At 54.2% G+C, this 18701-nt stretch overlaps 2 protein-coding genes across 9 annotated transcripts in view; one reads left to right on the top strand and one right to left on the bottom strand.

Annotated features, from left to right (window-relative positions):
• Nucleotides 1-944: 944 nt before the first annotated feature.
• On the top strand, nt 945-7607 carry PROCA1 (protein interacting with cyclin A1). Of its 6 annotated transcripts, none has more exons than XM_032281060.1 (5): nt 945-1047; nt 4324-4410; nt 6278-6413; nt 6691-6819; nt 6912-7607. In XM_032281060.1, exons 1-5 carry the CDS (start codon nt 1041-1043, stop codon nt 7558-7560), a joined length of 1008 nt encoding a protein of 335 aa, XP_032136951.1. In that variant the 5' UTR covers nt 945-1040; the 3' UTR covers nt 7561-7607. The 6 variants fall into 6 exon arrangements, with proteins under 6 accessions (XP_032136951.1, XP_032136953.1, XP_032136952.1 ...); XM_032281059.1 differs by lacking the exon at nt 945-1047 and adding an exon at nt 1151-1462; XM_032281062.1 differs by lacking the exon at nt 4324-4410 and having other exon boundaries at nt 949-1047.
• A 1238-nt stretch (nt 7608-8845) lies between these two features.
• The window catches only part of SUPT6H (SPT6 homolog, histone chaperone and transcription elongation factor), a 41213-nt gene continuing 31357 nt past the window's right edge, over nt 8846-18701 (bottom strand). For 2 of the 3 annotated variants that reach the window (XM_032281043.1, XM_032281044.1), the window contains 10 exons: nt 18044-18184; nt 16053-16248; nt 14273-14511; nt 13645-13758; nt 13348-13472; nt 11512-11624; nt 11155-11232; nt 10893-11059; nt 10277-10464; nt 8850-9641 (listed from right to left, as the gene is read on the bottom strand). In XM_032281043.1, coding sequence (XP_032136934.1) covers nt 9455-9641; nt 10277-10464; nt 10893-11059; nt 11155-11232; nt 11512-11624; nt 13348-13472; nt 13645-13758; nt 14273-14511; nt 16053-16248; nt 18044-18184 — 1548 coding nt within the window. In that variant the 3' untranslated portion in view covers nt 8850-9454. Of the gene's footprint in view, nt 9642-10276; nt 10465-10892; nt 11060-11154; nt 11233-11511; nt 11625-13347; nt 13473-13644; nt 13759-14272; nt 14512-16052; nt 16249-18043; nt 18185-18701 lie in introns of all 3 variants that reach the window. The other variant, XM_032281042.1, reaches the window with a different exon arrangement.

Consider the following 18701-nt stretch of genomic DNA (forward strand, 5'->3'; position numbering starts at 1 on the left):
GATTACAGGAATGCGCCACCACGCCCGGCTAATTTTTTATATTTTTTGTAGGGACGGGGTTTCTCCGTGTTGGTCAGGCTGGTCTGGAATTCCTGACCTCAGGCGATCCACCCGCCTCGGCCTCCCAAAGTGCTGAGATTACAGGCATAAGCCACCACGCCTGGCCTGAACGGACTCTCTAGCTGGCATTATTGTCTCTGGAACAGGGTGTCCCATAGGGGCCGGGGGCGGGGAACGCTGCGGGGTGGCTCGGGGGCTGGGAGCCCACATCAGGTTTTCACCGGGGGGTTAGGCCTTGGGAGAGGCCTGTGGACAAAGAGAGGGGAAGGCCGGCCTCCTCCGGAGCCGGAGGGACCTCGAAGCCAGGACGGTGGGGTGGAGATGGCGACACCGGGAGGCCCTCAATCGCCGGCGGGCAGAAGTGGTGTGCCGCAGGGTTCCCGAGGGTCCGCGGGGCAGGGAGCGGGCAGGTGTCAGGTCTCCATCTGCAACCTGGAGTCTGAAAGTCTGAAGTCCAGCTAGCCTCGGCTGATGTCTCCCACCCCCTGCCTGCGTTCGCCATTGTCCCTCATCGCTTCCCTGGACTAGCCCCTCACCCAACCCTGCTATCTTAACTGTCCTTATGATAATGTAAATACCACTCACTCAACCCTGCCATTGTAACGGAACTTGTGGTCAAGTATACTCCTTGCCCCCTACCCCACCACTGTAACTGATCTTACTCTGCAACACCCCCGCCCCCAAAACACTACCCAAACCTATAACACCAACTCTTTTCCCACTGCCCTTTGCTAATGCCCTTTTCGGCTTTGGCCCACCTGCACCCAGGTGAATAAACAGCCATGTTGCTCACACCAAGTCTGTTTGGAAGGTCTCTTCATCCAAAGCGCGCGGTTTTTCAACAGCCACAGTGTGCCGTTTAGAGTGGGGCGGGGCTGAGAACGGGGCTGGGACAAGGCTGGGTGTAAGGCTAACAGCTGGGGCTACGATCTGGAGGCAGGGTTAAAATCTGGGGTTTGGACTGCGATCTGGAACCAGGGATGGGTGGTGAGCGCTGGGCCTGTAAAGTTAAGGTCTGAGAGAAACGGTAAATCCTAGGGTTACGGGGGGAACAAAGAGGGGCCTGGGAGGCTCCGGGAGGCCCCGGATGAAGAACGCGGCTGACGCTGAGCCCCGGGCTGGGGAGACCACGCAGCTGGAGCGGGGAGGGGCAGGAGGGCGGGGGCTGCGCCAGAATGAGGCGGAGTTAGGGGCTAGGCGGGGTCGAAGCCTAGACGAGTTCACGGCTGGGCGGAGGGCTCGGCCTGGCAGAGGCTCGGGGTTGGATTTTACGGAAGAGACCTGTGGAGACGAAGACTTCGGCGGAGAGCGATGTGGGTCAGAACTACGCTCACAACTGAAAGGTGGACTAAGGAAAAGACCGAGCCCAAGGCGCGCTCGTGGGACGTGAGACGGCACCGCGGTAAGAGGGGCGTGGCAGAAGCTGGGGCGTGGCGCGGCCTGGCTCGTGGACCCAGGGCGGTGCACGCGGGAGGCGGGGCCCAGGGCTGGGCCGGGGCGGAGCTAGGGCCGGGGGCGGGCTTGCGTCGAGCCGCGGGCCAATGATTGAGGACTGGGAACATGCGCCCTGCTGGGCCGCCCGTGGGTTGTGCTGGAAATCTGGGCTGTCTGACTGGAAGGCTCCGCCCGGCCTTAACCGCGAGCGCCGGCCGCTGCCTTTGAAGCTCGGGTCTTGGCTGGGGCCCATGGACCAGCGCCCACCCCGACGCCGGGGCGGGAGCGGGCGGTTCCATCGACCCTGAGGGTGGACCAAGGAGTCTGTAGGTTCCACGCGTGACATCACAATTGCCTCTGCGGGGGCGAGGCCGGAGAGGCATTTCCTAGGAGACGCGGGCGCACTGCCCCTCCCTTGCTTCCACCTTTTCCCTCTTTCCTAGTTTCTTACCTCCCCTTTCTCCTTCCCTCCCTTCCCTCCCTACTCCTTTCGACTGCTCTGGTGCCCACCCCCTGTGCCTCGAGGGTGGGGAGAGCCCCTCGGCCCCGCAGGACAGGGAGGATTCTGTACAGATGAGCATCACCTGTGAGTTTTGAGTTAGGCATCTGCGCGCGGATTAACACCTCACACGGCAAGACACCATAAGCCTCCCACTTCCTTTCACCCTATCACCCTCCTCATTCATTGTGTGCGCAGTGTCAGTCACTCGCTGCAAGAGCTCTGGACTGCTGCTGGTCAGAGCTCTCCTCCTGTCCTCTGGAGCTAAAGAGCAGATTGCTTTTCTCACCTCTGAATAGAGTTACTAAATTCGTCTCCCCTTTTGTTCCTCCTCCCCTGGTCTCCTTGGGAGACACAGCTGATGGGTGTCCGAAGTCCTGGGGAGCTAGTCAGTGAAGAGTAAATAGGCTCTGACCCTGCATGTGCGCCTCTTTCGTGGTGGCTCCTGAAACAGCAAGGCAGAGTAGTTTTGGTTCCTCACCCTGGCTGGGGCCCCTGCGGCATTGGCAGTGTTGGGGCTGAGAAGCAGGTGTAGTAGGAAGTGACGACTGGAAGGACAGGTGTTTTTGTTGTTGTTTTGTTTTGTTTTGAGACGCAGTCTCACTCTGTCGCCCAGGCTGGAGTGCAGTAGCAAGATCTCTGCTCACTGCAACCAGCACCTCCTGGGTTCAGGCGATTCTCATGCCTCAGCCTCCAGAGTAGCTGGGACTACGGGTGTGTGCCGCCACACCTGGCAAATTTTTTGATTTTGAGTAGAGACGTGGCTTCACCATGTTGACTATGCTGGTCTCAAACTCCTGATCTCAAGTGACCCACCTACTTCGGCCTCCCAAAGTTCTGGGATTATAGGCACGAGCCACTGCACCTGGCCTGTAAGGACAGGTTTTGCATATGGAGATGAATGTCTTTTTATTTATTTATTTTGAGATGGAGTTTCACTCTTGCTGCGCAGGCTGGGGTGCAGTGGAGCAATCTCAACTCACTACAACCTCCACCTCTTGGGTTCAAGCAATTCTCCTGTTTCAGCCTCCTGAGCATCTGGGATTACAGGCACCTGCCACTACGCCCTTCTATTTTTGGTAGAGACAGGGTTTCACCATGTTGGCCAGGTTGGTCTCTTAACTCCTTCCTGACCTCAGGTTATCTGCCTGCCTCAGCCTCCCAAAGTGCTGGGATTACAGATGTGAGCTACCATGCCTGGCCAGTTTATTTTTTAAGACAGAGTCTCGGCTGGATGCGGAGGCTCACACCTGCAATCCCAGCACTTTGGCAGGCCGAGGTGGGCGGATCACAAGGTCAAGAGATCGAGTCCATCCTGGCCAACATGGTGAAACCCCGTCTCTACTAAAAAATACAAAAATTAGCTGGGCTTGGTGGCACGCGCCTGTAGTCCCAGCTACTCGGGAAGCTGAGGCAGGAGAATTGCTTGAACCCAGGAGGCGGAGATTGCAGTGAGCTCAGATTGCGCCACTGCCCTCCAGCCTGGCTCCTGGCGACAGAGCAAGACTCTGTCTCGAAAAAAAAAAAAAGAGGCACACCCTTTCCTAGGGAAGAAAAGCTGATGATGGTTGGAACTTCCACAGATAATGCTGGTGAAATTATCTGCTGAGAGAAACAGTGGTTGCAGGAGTTTCCAGGAAGTGCTTAAAGTCATTCATTCATTCACTCGTTTGTTCATTTCATGAATTTTGAGTACTGGCTGTGCTGTGGAAAACAGGTGGAGGAGCTGGTCAGAGACTTGTAGGAGGATGACCAAGTGCCATGAAGGCCTGCTGAAAACCCCAAGCAATCAGCTTCTCTTCCTTAAGCAGGCCTCAAGTCCAGTGGCTCAAGGGACAAAGCTAGTTGTGGGATGGAAAGGCAGAGGGGCAGACTCTGTCTTGTGGTTGCTGATGGCTGAGGGAGCTGCTGCCCCTGTTGGAGGTCTGCTCAGGGTCACCCTCTGTCCAAACTCCACACACCCTGGGATAGTTTCTGGAGCAGTCCCTCCTTGCCTAGACCCTGGCTGGCTCCTATTAATCACTCTTAGTGATGCTCCTTCCAAGAAGTCTTCCGTAATCCCTCATCCTCCTTTCCAGTCCTGGTAGGTGGCCCTTGTCCTGTGCTACTACCATTTCCCTCTGTCAGCATCTGTATCACACTACTGTCATGAACTTCCCCTGTGTCCCTTTCCCCTCCCACAACCCCTCAAGAGCAGGGACTGCTGTTTTATCTCTGCATCTCCAGGATGCAGTGGGGGCCTGACAAGTGGCGCTTCTTGGGATATGCTTGGTGAATAAATGGCACAGGGAGGGGGCTGCTGCCACCACTGCCACTCTGTGCTCTCTCAGATGTAAACAGGTTTCCCAGCTGGAAGAGAGGACATCTGCTGGCTGATGTGGCATCCAGCACTGATGTGTCTACCATCTCCTCTGAAGGTGGGTCCAGGAGACCTTTGACCCAGCAGTCCCCCATCACCCCTCACCTGGGAAAGCTGGCACCTGGTGGGAGTTTGGTCCTGAGGCAAGGAGGGAGGGAAGTGTTTGGTCCAGAAGGGTTACCCAGCTGTCCCATCCTCAACCCATCCCCTACAGATGCCAGAGGGACCCCTTTCTCAAGGCCACAATCACCCTATTCCTTTGTATAGCACTAGGGCACATAAGTATGTTTGACATATGTGAATTGAGTCCTCCCAACAACCCTGCAAAATAGGTATGACCACCATCCCATTTTGTGGATAAGGAAACTGAAGGCTCAGATAAATAAAGGAATTTGCCCTAGGCCACACGACTAGTAAGTGACAGACCCATGACTTGGGCTCAGGCCTGACTACAAGTTCAGGGCACTTTGCCACTATGCTGCCCTTTGGCCCAGCTCAGCAGTGGTGAGGGAGGCTGAGCTGGTGGTGGTGCCTGCCACACACTGTGCCTCCTCATCTCCCCTGGTGATTAAGGGTACCGGAGGGGAGGAAAGAGATACAGAGATCACCAGAGGGGTCAGCGGTGTAGTGAGGTCCCAGGACTTCACAGCCTCGTGTGGGGAAGGGAAGGAAGGAGAAATGTGGGTAAGCCCCAGGCCAAGCTGCTGGTTCACCTCTGAGCACTGTGAGGCCACTTGGACTCACTGCCACAGCCTGGGCTCATTCCTGGCTGGTGGCGGGTATGAGGTTTCACCCCAGTTCCACTCCTCCTGGGGGCTGTCGAAGGCACAATCCTCACAGCCTCTTTGAGGGTAAGCCAGCCATAGGACCCCAGGCCGGTGCCTGCTCCCTCCCTCCCCCAGGGGCGCCAGGGAACCTGAGGTAAGGTCCCTTATCCTCTGCCTGGTGAGTGAGATCGTTGGCTGTGAGAGGCACAGAGTTGCCTCTTGGGCTTACCTTTGAGACACTGCCAGGAGGGGACAGCCAGTGGTAGATGAGGGCCTCAGGGAGGGTCAGAGGAGAGGCAGTGGGGATAGACCTAGGAAACTCTCCGGTCTCTAGGACTGGCATTGAGCTGAGCAACAGAGATGGGAGCCTTCCTACAGGGCTTTTCCCTAACCCCGAATTCTCACCCCAGCAGCTTCTTCCTGTGCCCTGGGAAAAGGGATGTGGTCTCTGCACTGCCTAAAAGGGTGCCTAGGTTGCGGGTGGGTCGGTCGAAAGCCTGGAGCTCTAGGGACTGGGGAGAGCATGGGAACATGCTGAGTGAAGAGCAGGGGAAGGATGAAGAAGAGGGGATGGGAAGGGAGGGGAGTGAGAAAAGTGTCAGGTGGGAGGAGAAAAGGTGCTTAGAGGAGATGGGAGGAGGGGGAAATGGGGAAGGAAGGACCTGTCCAAAGCTAAGGAGTATGATGCAGGCCTTAGCTCCTGGCCAGGCTGTGAGGGGTCAGAGTGGGCCAGGGCAGGTGTAGGAACTGAGGATGCTGCAGCTCTGCTGCTCCTGGAGCTCCAGGGTGCCATGGTAGGAGGGCCTTCTCCTACCAGGGACCTTGTGGAGCAGGGCCGCCACTCACTGCGGGTAGCTGGGTGAGGGGCAGGCAGGAGCCGGTGGAGGCCTCCCACTGGAGGGAGAGGACGGAAGGAACAGGGAGTCACAGGACAGCCAGGGGCTTGTGAGGGCCTCCTGTGTACTGGACATGGAACCAGACATTTTGCTGGGACCCGGGGTTACTCTGAGGCTAAGTTACTACTACTGAAGCAAAATACTTCTTGGGGTGGGGGCAGCTGGTGGCAGCAGGTGAATTTGGTGAGGTTTTATCTTGAGCTGTGAGAAGACCCAGAGGTCTGCAGCTGCTGCTGAGTGACCCAGACCCCCTTCCCCTCAGGTGACTGCAAGGAGTCTGACAGGTGCTGCCGGAAACACAAGCAGTGCACTGGGCACATCATCTACCCCTTTGCCTCTGACTGTGGCCGCCACAGCCTGCACCTACACTCTGTCAAGCACTGCGACTGCAATTCTAGGTGACACAGCCCCCCACTTGGAGAACCCATGGCAGAGCCATGTCCAGACTTTCATTGTGGTCCCCCCTTCAACCTTTGGTTTAGCCTCTTCAGCTTTGACCTGGTGCTGCTGGCCCAGCCCCAGCTCTCCACACATTGCTTTGCTCTAAGAGCAATGGGGAGGAGGTCTGTTGGTGGCCTGGGCCAGGCCCAGCGGAAGCCCACTGTCCTTCAGGCTTCTGGCTCTGGGTCCCTGGGAGAGTGATGGGAGACAGGCTGAGAGTCCCATGTATGGCAGGCGGAAGGACTGCTCAGAGAATAGCAGCAGCTCCTGGGGCGGGGGCCCAACCTGCTCCCGTGTCATCAAGTCCCCTTGCTTTGAGCTCACCCCGGAGGAGGAGCATGTGGAGCGGTTCTGGTATGGCTGGTGAGTGAGCTCCAGTGGGCTGATGGGGAAGGGGCCTCTACAGGGCACTGCCCCCACCTGTCTGTCAAACTTCCCGTCGTCCCTCCTCCTAGGTGTGAAAGCTACAGACCTGTCTCCGTGGCAGTGATCCACCATCCCCTTCACCATGAGTGTGGGGCAGATGATGTAAATGAAGAAGAGGAAGAGGTGGAGGAAAGCAAGCCTCCTATCCCGGCGCAGGTGGGGCCCGCCACTGCCTCCCCTGACCTAGGCACCACCATGGCCACTGGTACCCCTGACTCTGCAGCACCCATCACCATCTGGCGCTCTGAAAGCCCCACAGGGAAGGGCCAGAGCAGCAAGGTGATCAAAAAGGTAAAGAAGAAAAAGGAAAAAGAGAAAGACGAGGAGGACACAGATGAGAAGGCAAAGCTGAAGAAAAAAGCCAAGGGCAAATTGACTAAGAAGAAAAGCCCGGTTAAATCAGAGCCTTCCCCTCCAGACGTGAGCCGATCATTAAGCCCAAGACAGCTGGCCAGGATGTCTGAGTCCAGTCCAGAAAGCCGGGAAGACCTGGAGAGCGAGGACAGTTACAGTGGCCGGGGGCAGGCGCACCCGTCCAGCGAGGATAATGTGGAATCGTCATCACCCAGGAAGAGAGAGAACACAGTCCAGGCCAAGAAGACAGGGGCAAAGCCCTCACAAACCAGGAAGGTAAACAAGAGAAAATCTCCCCCAGGATCAAACCCCAATCTCAGTTGAGGCCAGGGTGCAGAATAAATGCCATAGAGCCTGTGACTGGCCCCCTGCTTGCTGTTCTCTCCCTCCAACCTGGCTGTTTCTTGGGGAGCAGGGGGTGGGCTCAGGGCTCAAAGGCAATCCTGCTTTCACGAGAAAGCCCATGGGAAGGCAGGCGGGAGGGAAAGGCAGGGGCACAGCCTGTTTCTTCCTCACACCCTAAGACAAGGGTAAAAGAATGCATCTGGGGTGGGAATGAGGGCTTCCCCTCTCTCCTGGGAGAGACTGGTCTGTGTGAAACCCATTTCTGGGACAGGCAGTACTGTCTGCAGCGACATCCCCAATAAACGGAACTTTTTAACCCACTCTATGCCGCTGTGCCTGGCCTTTCCCTCCTCTAAGTGGCTCTGAGGAAGGTGCTCGTAGTACCGCTGGGAACTGACCTTCCCAGCTGGTGTGGTCCTGCTCCTGGACCCTTGTAGTCCTTTTGTGTTGAAGGGAGCAGACCTGAGTTCCCGGCAAAGCGGTTCCTTTCCCCCAGCTCTTGAAGAAGAAAAGCAAGGGGAGGGAGTGTGCCATGTCTGGGCGGCAGCGGCCTTTTCTGACTTCTGTGTTAAGCCCCAAGCAGAGGAAAGGGTGCCAGAGACCCCACTGTCCTAGCACTGACTCAGAGTGAGACGAAGCCCTTGTACAGAAACAGGGAGTGCAGGAGTCCAGAACAAAAAACGCAGTGGGGCATGGACAAAGGGCCAAAGCCAGTGTGTTGGAGGGGAGCAGGTGGGTGGGGCCCCCTGCTGGGGCAGGAACACCTGACTCCCGGGAGCTTGTCAGAGACCAAGGCCCAGCTGCAAAAACGGAAGAGATGAACGGCAGAGGCTCAAGTTGAGAAACCCAGATTTACTTGTGGTCTTTCTCCAATATGCTAGAGAAAACCAGCAGGCACGGCGGATGGGGCAGCTGTGCTGTGAGTGAGTGGGTGTAGTATAGCGGGTAACATTTGCGAGGTACTAGGCGTTGGGCCAAGGAGCTTGCACACGCTGCCTCGGTCTTCACAGCAGATGATGAGGCAGGTATCACTATCTCCATGTTACAGCTGAAAGACTGCAGGAGCTGGCACAGGTTCACAGGGCCGGGAAGTACAGCAGGGATGGGCCCCAGGCAGTCTGATGCAGAAGCTGCCTAGTCTATGAATCTCTGCCTCTGATGGATCAGAAGAGGGAGTCAGGAGAGTCCTTGGAGCTCCAAACGCTGCTTTGAAAGCCACCCCTCAAAGAGCCGGAGAGTTGGAGAGAGAGGCTTTGGCAAGGGCTCCGTAGAAACACTGTTTATTCAAATGACAGGCAGGAAGCGGTGGTGGCAGAAGGTGGGAGAGGGCAGCCAGGCAGGGGCTGGGCAGGTGAGTGCTGCTTCCCTCTGTCCCTTGCAATCCTGCTTGGACAGCTACCCGGCTGTTGGCATCAGGATCAGAAATACTCTACCTCTTCTCCCTCCTGCCCCAAACTGAATAAATAGCATCCCTCTCCCCACAAGAGCTAGGGGAGACTCATGTGCTGAGCTTGGTGCCCCAGTCACAGCCCAGAGTCCGGTGAGGGCAGAAGTTCAAAATGGCTTGTAGGGAGAATACAGAACTGTTCCACTCATTCTCACCTTCCTCTTCCTCCTCCCTGCCACACTCCCCTCCCAGCCTGGTCCCAGGACAGGTGGTCAGCGAGGGTCTGGAGTGGGAGAATTGTTGCCTAGTATACACTGAGCTCAAGTTCACAAGGCCATCTAGCCTGTCACCCATCCAGGTTGACCACCAAAGAGAACGTCACTTCACGCCACTTTATGGACAGAAAAGGAGGGGCAGGGAGGGAGGCAGTGGGCGGCCAGGCCTTTCCCAGCCTCAGAGGTAACCAGAGTCCGAGGAGCAGGCCCCCTACCGATCCATCTCGTCCAGGAGTGGGGTGGCATCGCCAGCAATGGACATGGGGGTGCTTTCGATCATGGGGCTGGGGGAGGGCCGAGGTGTCAGCCGTTGCTTCTGTTTCCGCCGTTCTGCCTCCTTCTCCTGCAGCCACTGCTCCGCCATCTTCCCCCAGTCGATGGCTGCATGGCTGTTGGATCTGGGAGAGGAAGAAAAATTTAGATTGGGACTTTGTTAAAAGGAAGTCTTCCCACCAATCACTGGGGAGTATCCACCCTTCCAGAAAGGGACCTCACACCTATGGGCAGCAGCCCCTTTGCTGGGGTGAGGCAGATGCAACAGCAGCTGGTTGCCACACTGCCCTCTTCTGTCTTCCCCCAGAAACTAGTGTTCCTGATATATTACATGGTCAGGACCCTCAGTGGATCCAGAGCACCTGCCTATGCTAATCCTCTCAGCTGCTTCTTTTTTTTTTTTTTTTTTTGAGACGGAGTTTCGCTCTTGTTACCCAGGCTGGAGTGCAATGGCGCGATCTCGGCTCACCGCAACCTCCGCCTCCTGGGTTCAGGCAATTCTCCTGCCTCAGCCTCCTGAGCAGCTGGGACTACAGGCACGCGCCACCATGCCCAGCTAATTTTTTGTATTTTTAGTAGAGACGGGGTTTCACCATGTTGACCAGGATGGTCTCGATCTCTTGACCTCGTGATCCACCCGCCTCGGCCTCCCAAAGTGCTGGGATTACAGGCTTGAGCCACCACGCCCGGCCCCTCTCAGCTTCTTGACAACACCTGCCCCCACTACTGACCTGCACTGTGACAGCATCCAGATACTTACTTTGGCTGCTGTTGCCGTTGCCGGGAGCTGGAGGAGGGCTGGGGCTGGGCCTGGGCCGACTGTGGGGTGGTGCTGGCCTGGAGCTGGTGGTACTGAGGGGTGGTGATGGGCTGGCTTGGGGTCGTGTAGGAGTAGCTAGGGGTCATCAGTGGTGTGGCCACTGGCTGCTGGGCTGGCGTTGGGAATACCTGGAGAGACATGAACAGTTAAATGGGGATGGGTGTGGGGTTTGTCTGGCCTTGCTGTGAATTCTGGGTAAGCACAAGTGTGGGCTCAGCAAAGATTTCCAGATGATCCTCCACTGAGTATGTGCTTCTGACCAGCAGTGGGAAACCTGCAGGCTGGCACCTAGCACACAGTGGGGCCCACCAGTCCCGACCACGTCAGGTTTCTAGTGGCTTGTGGATTCCAAAGATCCCAAAGTCCTGTGGAAAGGTCATGCCTTCTCTTACTCTCTTCCCCTTTAAATGGGCCTGAGAACAAGGAGTATCTGTTGCAGACAATTACCAAGGCCATGGCAGCCCCATCTGTGCATGTGAAGCCCCTTGTGGGCAGTGCAAGAGGCCAGTTTATGGGCCCCACCCTGTACAGGGAGCCTCCTTCCCAAGTCACGTACATGGTAAGCACTGCTGCCGCCTCCACTGCCGCCATAGCCATACTGGCTGGAGGCCCACTGGGCTGGGGTGGCATTAGGATTCTGTCCTTGGCCTGTCACCGCAGCAATGGCACTGAACATCTGTGAAGTCATGTTCTGGGGCAGGGCATTCACGGCCCGTGTCAGATCTGTAAGCACACAGAGAGGGAGAGGGGCATGTTAGAGGTGAAAGTCCCTTTAGTTCCATCCTTCCCACCTCCAGTTCCAGGCTCTAGCTCCTCACCTGCAAGGTTGATGTTGGCTGGGGTAGCATTGATAGAGGCAGGTGTCCGGGTCCTGCTGCTGCTGCTAGGGGTGATGCCTGCAGGAAGGGCTACTTGGTTACATCCCTCCAGAAACCTATTTTTGGTTTTCCAATTCAGTGGGCTGGAAGGGGCACTGAAGTAGGAGGAGGGATGAAGGGAAGCTGCATAGGCACAGTGGATGGAGAACGTTCCTGATGCTAGGAGGCTGGGGGACTAGTACGATACCTGCAATGACAGCCTACTCCTCACCACTCCCCTAGGCTGGGACTACTCTGAGTCTGGTCTGGGGTGTTCCTCCAGCCATATACCCCTGAAGTCGGAAGAGCAGAACTCACCTGGTACAGGATCCTGGTAGTGATCCTTAAACCATCTGAAGAGTCCATTCACGGTTGGGAAGATCTGGCCCCGGTACCGGAATCCCTCTGGAGTCACCGTTACATATTCTATCCTGGGATTTTAGAAGGAAACATGCATCAGAAACCACTTGGGACCCACCATGAGAAAGTGACCAGAACAGATGTCCACCATGTGAAGTAGCCATTCTGGCTGCTAAGGGAAAGGTGAGATGACACAGCCAGTCCCTGGGCCTGTGAAGGGAGGTGAGCAGCAGAGTACAGTCAAGGCCAAGGAGTTGGTGGCCCCCCTGTATGCTGCATACAGGCTGCCGGAGGAAGGCTTGCTGGAGGCTATGTCACCATACTGGGCTGCAGTGCGAACGCAGCATACTGCCAGTGAGGTGAGACCGAGGTCCCATAATGCCAGGGTTGGAAAGGGCCTTCCAGGGTAGCAAATTGCAACTCCCCAAAAGCAGGCATCTTTCTGCAGTGGCTGTGGAAGGTGGTTAGTCTGCCCTTGTTCAACACTTCTGAGTAGCAGACAGTAGTTAAGAGGAGGGCTCTAGGTTAGTTCCAGTTCTAGTTTTAGCTCTGCCATTCACCACCTATGGCACATTGCACCAAATTACTAAACTTGAATCTCTGCTTTATTTGTCCAATGAGGACCACAGCACTTCAACCTATGGGTGGGTATGAGGATAAATGATAATGTACAGAGCACATTCCACAACACCTAAAGCTGGGCCGTGCTCAATAAAGTCCAGCTATCAAGGGCAAACAGACAATGCTACACAGTACACAGTTCTCATTTCTATTAGGCTAACTGCACCCTAACTCTGTAAGTGTTAATTCTGCCACACAAGGAGAGTCAGCTGCTTTCCACAGAAGCTATCATCCTGCACCTGCTCCTGGTCAGAGGCCCCAGTTTGTTCAACTGTTCCTCATGGGACACAGGTGCCAGCTCCACACAGCCCTGGCTGCTGGCCTCTGGAAACACACTGGTGAGTCAGAACAGGCTTCTCAAGAAACGAGCACAATATTCCAGATATGCCCAAGATGGTACACGGTCCAGAGTCTAGGGCTTCCTGTCATCTGGCCACTGAGCTCCTACTAATACAGCCTGAGCTGTGTATCACGTGTAGCCAGTACAGGGATAAAAGGAGATGTACACATGGCCTTGGCCAAAGGCCAATGAAAGGATGGGGGCAGGGCTTAGGCAGAGAAAGTGAGTGTGATTACCAGTCTGTGTCACAGACGCAAAGAAGGCGGGTGTAAGAAAACTGGACTTTGTCCTCTAGGTTCAAGGTGAGTGCTAGAGGGACTCAGATAAAGGAGTACCTCAGGAAGGCCAGCCTGTGAGTCATACAGAAGAGAGCAGAGCAGGAGACAGAGCAGAACAGGAGAGGTTCTCCTGACCACCGCCTCAGTGCTGGTGGAGTGAGCACATTACATTATAGTAACACTGAGCCATTGTGTGCAAGCCCTGGTGAGGGTAAGGCAGATGGTGGACAGGAGAGACCAGTGTACTGGCCCCCAGTCTCTGCAATCAGGTGGAAGTTATCTGGTGACTCCTGTCTCTCTGTGGGAGGGAGAGGAGGTAAAGGGAACTCCCTTCTCACAGTGCTAAAGAAAGCACCCTTCTTTATGTGAATCCTTGCCTTTTGTCTCTAAATCATCACCCTCTTTCCCCACTTCCAACCTCCACCTCTGTTCTAAACAGACGAGAGAAGAAAGGCAGTTGAGCAGAGCCAGAAAGGGCACTGCTCCGGGCCTCTCTCTCCCTTCTTGCCTGCCTGTGAACCCCAGTGGCAGCACCTTCTCAGCACTAGTGCTCACCTGGGTTTACCCCGGGGCTGGTATCCCAGTAGGAACTTGCCGGGCAGTTCCTTGCAGGCACAGATGAAATAGGGGATGAAGGTGGGCTTCTCCTTCTTAGTTTTGATGAGCAGCTCCTCTAATTTCTGGGGGTAGAATGAGGGGGAGAGGTTGGGACAGAAGCATGCTTGGTACACAATGTCTGGTGCACACTCGATGTACACTTTCTTCACCACCTGAGTGTCCCCTACACTGAAGGGAAAGCATACATCCTTAAGTGATTGGAAAGTGTCATCCCTCAGAGGGCCCTGGGCTCACCTTGCGGTCCCCACCGCTGCAGTCCTGATAATACTTGTGGTTCAGAAGGTCCCGGGCGAAGGATGCCATGGGCTGGACATAGCGAGCAACAATCTCATCCAAATCTTCAAATTCCTGTGGGAAGAAGGTAAAGGCTTCATGTACCATATCCAGAGCTGAGACTCTTGGCCTTTCATCAGATCCATCCAGAAGAGAAACCACAGGAGGGAATGGGCTTCTCAGTCCTGCTGAAGCCTCACTCCACAGCAAAGTCCCCTCAATATATCTCTGTGCCATGCCCAGATGTATTAGCTCACAGGGCACAAAGTCCTTTAAATCCTGGCTTTGATTCTCCCCTAGTGCTTGGGAACAACAGAAAAGTTCATGAGTATTTCTCTTCACTGAAAACAGAAAAGAGAAACCTGATATGTGTTTGCATACACGTGTATTTTCTCCTCTTCCTCCACTGGCTCTCTCTAGGTAGCCTATTTTAACATTTGAAGGACAGGGAAGGAGGGGGCAAAATAATATCTCCTGTTTTGTTGATCTGCACAGCTAAAATACCTATGACCCAAGTTACTAATGTCAGGTGGGGCCTCTTTCTGGAAAAAGGAATTGGGATGGGAGGCAGGCAGGCACTGGTTCTTACCTCACTGTTGATCCACAGAGTGGCTCCCAGGCTGAAGGCATTTTCCTTGCCCTCCTCCCGCACATCCACGTGCTGGTAGATGCCGTCACTGACTTTCCAGGTCACTGTCAGGTGGTTCTCACCCTTGCTGCTTGGTCGGATAATCACATCACCCTGGTCCATGGTCTCCATCATCTTTTCTGCTTGCTTGAAATTGATATTATGGAAGGATGGGTGTGCGATCACTCTCTTGATGTATGCTGAAGAGGGCAGAAAAGCAGTACAGACTAGGTGATGGGACTAGGAGCTGGCAGCAATAGGACAAACCAGTCCTTAATTTCTTATTTATTGAGTTGGGGTGTTCTGTCACCTGGGCTGGAGTGCCAGTGACACAATCATGGCCCATTGCAGCCCCAAACTCCTGGGCTCAAGCAATCCTTCTGACTCAGCTTCTAAGAAAGCTGGGAATACAGGTGCGCATCATCATACCTGGATTTTTTTTTTTTGAGACTGAGTCTTGCTTTGTCACCCAGGCTGGAGTGCAGTGGTGCAATCTCAGCTCACTGCAACCTCTGCCTCCCGGGTTCAAGCGATTCTCCTGCCTCAGCCTCCCGAGTAGCTGGGACTACAGGCCCATGCCACCACGCCCAGCTAATTTTTTTTTTTTTTTGAGACGGAGTTTCGCTCTTGTTACCCAGGCTGGAGTGCAATGGCGCGATCTCGGCTCACCGCAACCTCCGCCTCCTGGGTTCAGGCAATTCTCCTGCCTCAGCCTCCCGAGTAGCTGGGATTGCAGGCACGCACCACCATGCCCAGCTAATTTTTTGTATTTTTAGTAGAGATGGGGTTTCACCATGTTGACCAGGATGGTCTTGATCTCTTGACCTCGTGATCCACCCGCCTCGGCCTCCCAAAGTGCTGGGATTATAGGCGTGAGCCACCGCGCCCGGCCAACCCAGCTAATTTTTATATTTTTAGTAGAGACGGGCAAGTGATCCACTCACCTCAGCCTCTCAGAGTGCTGGGATTACAGGCATAAGTCACCGTGCCCAGCATTTGTAGTGCAGTGGTGCAATTTCGGCTCACTGCAACTTCTGCTTCCTTGGTTCAAGCAATTCTCCTGACTCAGTAGCTGGGATAATAGGCACCCACCACCATGCCAGGCTAGTTTTTATATTTCTAGTAAAAATGGGCTTTCACCATTTTGGCCAGGCTGGTCTCAAACTCCTGACCTCAAAGGATCCACCTGCCTCAGCCTCCAAAGTGCTGGGATTACATGGGTGAGTCACCATGCCTGGCTCCTGGCTAATCTTTAAATTTTTTTTTTTGTAGAGATGGGGTCTTACTAAGATGCCCAGGCTGGTCTTGAACTCCCGGGCTATAAGTGCTCCTCCTGCCTTGGCCTCCCAAAGTGCAGGGACTATAGCCACAAGCCACCCTGTTTGGGCTTAATTTATGACCCAATATGGAACTGTGAGACTCCTTCACTTTCTCTGGGATTGTGAGACTGGCTTCACCTTCTCTGGCCTGGATATAAAGGACATGTTATCCTGGGTTCATAGGACACTAAAAGAATGCGACTTTAAGAGCCACAAGCCATTAGCAAAGAAAATGTGACCCAGGAGACTCTGGGATCCAGCCCTACCTATGACTCTCATGACATCTCCAGGCATCAGCACCTCAAAGCTGAGTCCCCACTCCCATTGGGAGACTGACGCATGTGCATCCTGTGGCCTGAATCCTTGCACTGGGAGAACTGCCAAGATTCAGGGTGCACAGAGATGGTGGGAGGCACACTCACTGGTCCGCTGCTGCTTCCGCTTCATGTCCTCCTCCTGCTTGTGGTCTGCAGCTTCAGCATCAAAGTCATAGTAGGTGTCTTTGGGCAGCTTCCACTCATTGTTCCTGTCCATAAGGTCTGAGGTGCGGCAAGTCAGGTCTGCACTGAACTTCTCAATGTCAATCTTCATGATGCGGCAGTGAACAGTCATTCCTACCTAGATCCACAGAACATTTGAGCTGGAAGGGACAAAGATGATCTAGCCCGATGCCCTATTTCACACATGAGAAAACCAAAGTCCAGGCAGAAAGGCGTAAGGTGTAAAGTGACTTGCCCAAAGCCAGCCAGCTGCTGAATGGCAGACTGGGAATTTGGGGTAGAGTCTGGTCTGTAGACTGCACTGATGCCTCCACTCTGGGCAGGAAAATCAGCTGGAGCCTGTTGGACCTACCCTGTCCCTGACAGTCTTCTCTTTCTTCTCTCATGAAGTTGACTAGCAACTGCCCATGGTGCCATCAAAGGTTGACTCCCCCGACCCTTTTTTTTTTGGTGTAGTCTCGCTCAGTTGCCCAGACTGGAGTGCAATGGTGTGGTCTCAGCTCACTGCAACCTCTGCCTCCTGGGTTCAAGTGACTCTCCTGCCTCCGCCTCCCAAGCAGGTCGGATTACAGGCAGCTGTCACCAGGCTTGGCTAATTTTTCTATTTTTAGTAGAGACAGGGTTTCACCATGTTGGCCAGGCTGGTCTCCAACTCCACCCGCCTCGACCTCCCAAAGCACTGGGATTATAGGTGTAAGCCACCGCGCCTGGCTGGTTTTTTTTTTTATTTTTGAGATAGTCTGACTTGTTGCTAAGGCTAGAGTGCAGTGGCGTGATCTTGGCTCACTGCAACCTTCTCCTCCAGGATTCAAGAGATTCTCCTGTCTTACCTTCCTGAGTAGCTGGGATTACAGGCGCATGCCACCATGCCCGGCTAATTTTTGTATTTTCAGTAAAGATGGGATTTCACCATGTTGGCCAGGCTAGTCTTGAACTCCTGACCTCAAGTGATCCACCTGCCTTGGCTTCCTCAAGTGCTGGGATTACAGGTGTGAGCCACTGTGCCTGGCCTGACTTCCCTTTTGAAGGGGAAGCAAAATAATAGCTGTTTTCTGTATCTTACCCTTGACACGAGCCCTTCTTTCTAAAGCAGTGGCAAAAGTCAGTAACTCTGCATCACTCTCCTGCTTGTGAAAAATATCCCCAGCTTCATTTACTAGAACTACCTTTCCCCAGCCTTCCTAAGTCATAGTACTCAGGGGTTCACAACACTCAGAACCAGTGAACTTGGCAGAGCTGGTATCAGCTATGTCACTAACTAACTGGGTGATTCTGAAGAAGTTGAATTTCTCTGAAAAAAGACAATATTTCTATTTCCATCAGGTTGTGATTAGAGACAACATATGTTGGTGTCAGTGCTGGTATCTAGCAGGAGCATAGTATATAGCAGGGCAATAACAGAACAGAAAGGGAGCCTAGAGATTTATTCCCCATCCTTTCCTACAGACACCATTGCAAGGTTCCTTCTGTGTTATCTGGCTCTGCCTATAGGATTCAGAGGCTCCCTGTGCACAAGAGACTGTGCCATACATTCTTTTTCATCCTCTAAAGCACTGCTGCCTGACCTTGGGAGAACAGGCAGCGCCTTTCTGTTTCACAGCATGTAATGCTGGGCCCTGCTTCCTGCCCTCTGGACTAAACTGCAGCTTCCCACACAGGAAGAGAGAGCCCTCTCCCAAAGGACTGGCAAACTTGCTGAAATTTCACAAAGGCAGTGAACAAAAGCTGCTACTCATTCAGATGCTTCTCACCCTAGCTTCTTTCAGCTAGTTATAAATCTTCCCTGAAATGCTCCCCACCAGCAGCCACTGGGAATAGAGCCTAACTTCTGGTGGGGATAGCCCATAGTTAAAGAAAGCCTGATCTGGGGAGCTGAAAACTGCTTCATGACCTCAGGACAGCCAGTCATCTACCTTTACTCGTTCTTCCGGCCGCTTTACCACTTTATCACTGAGGAATTTGGTGGGGATGAAGCCGGTGACACCATTGTCTAGCCGTGTTTTGACACCGATGGCCTGGCCTGGGCACGAACCGCTGTCAAAGTGGTTCCAGACCTGAAGAGGGCATAAGGAGAGGAATTGATTATCAAGATTCTGGAGATCACACATTCAGAAGAGAGCTCCCAGAGGTGGTGTAATTGATTTACCATTGATACCTTGCATCATGATCTAAAAACACAATGACTTAGTCATCTGCCAAGACAGAATCTGAACATCTACTAAGTCCCTTGTCTCATAGCTGATAGCTGATGCCTGGCACCACTGGCCATCAGATGAATCTTTTTCTTTTTTTTTTGGAGACGGAGTTTCGCTCTTGTTACCCAGGCTGGAGTGCAATGGTGCGATCTCGGCTCACCGCAACCTCTGCCTCCTGGGTTCAGGCAATTCTCCTGCCTCAGCCTCCTGAGTAGCTGGGATTACAGGCACGCACCACCATGCCCAGCTAATTTTTTGTATTTTTAGTAGAGACAGGGTTTCACCATGTTGACCAGGATGGTCTCGATCTCTTGACCTCGTGATCCACTCGCCTCGGCCTCCCAAAGTGCTGGGATTACAGGCTTGAGCCACCGCG

The sequence above is a fragment of the Sapajus apella genome, unplaced genomic scaffold, assembly GCF_009761245.1.
Source record: "Sapajus apella isolate SASKATOON/1434 unplaced genomic scaffold, GSC_monkey_1.0 scaffold12, whole genome shotgun sequence".
In the NCBI taxonomy this organism is placed as follows: Eukaryota; Metazoa; Chordata; class Mammalia; order Primates; family Cebidae; genus Sapajus; species Sapajus apella.

Bases quoted from the DNA above. Each gene is read 5' to 3' on its own strand.
- PROCA1 (XM_032281059.1), top strand. From the start codon at position 1,372: ATGTGGGTCAGAACTACGCTCACAACTGAAAGGTGGACTAAGGAAAAG. The intron at 1,463-4,323 runs GTAAGAGGGGCG...GTGCTCTCTCAG, and splicing joins GGACGTGAGACGGCACCGCG to ATGTAAACAGGTTTCCCAGC. The intron at 6,820-6,911 runs GTGAGTGAGCTC...CCCTCCTCCTAG, and splicing joins GAGCGGTTCTGGTATGGCTG to GTGTGAAAGCTACAGACCTG.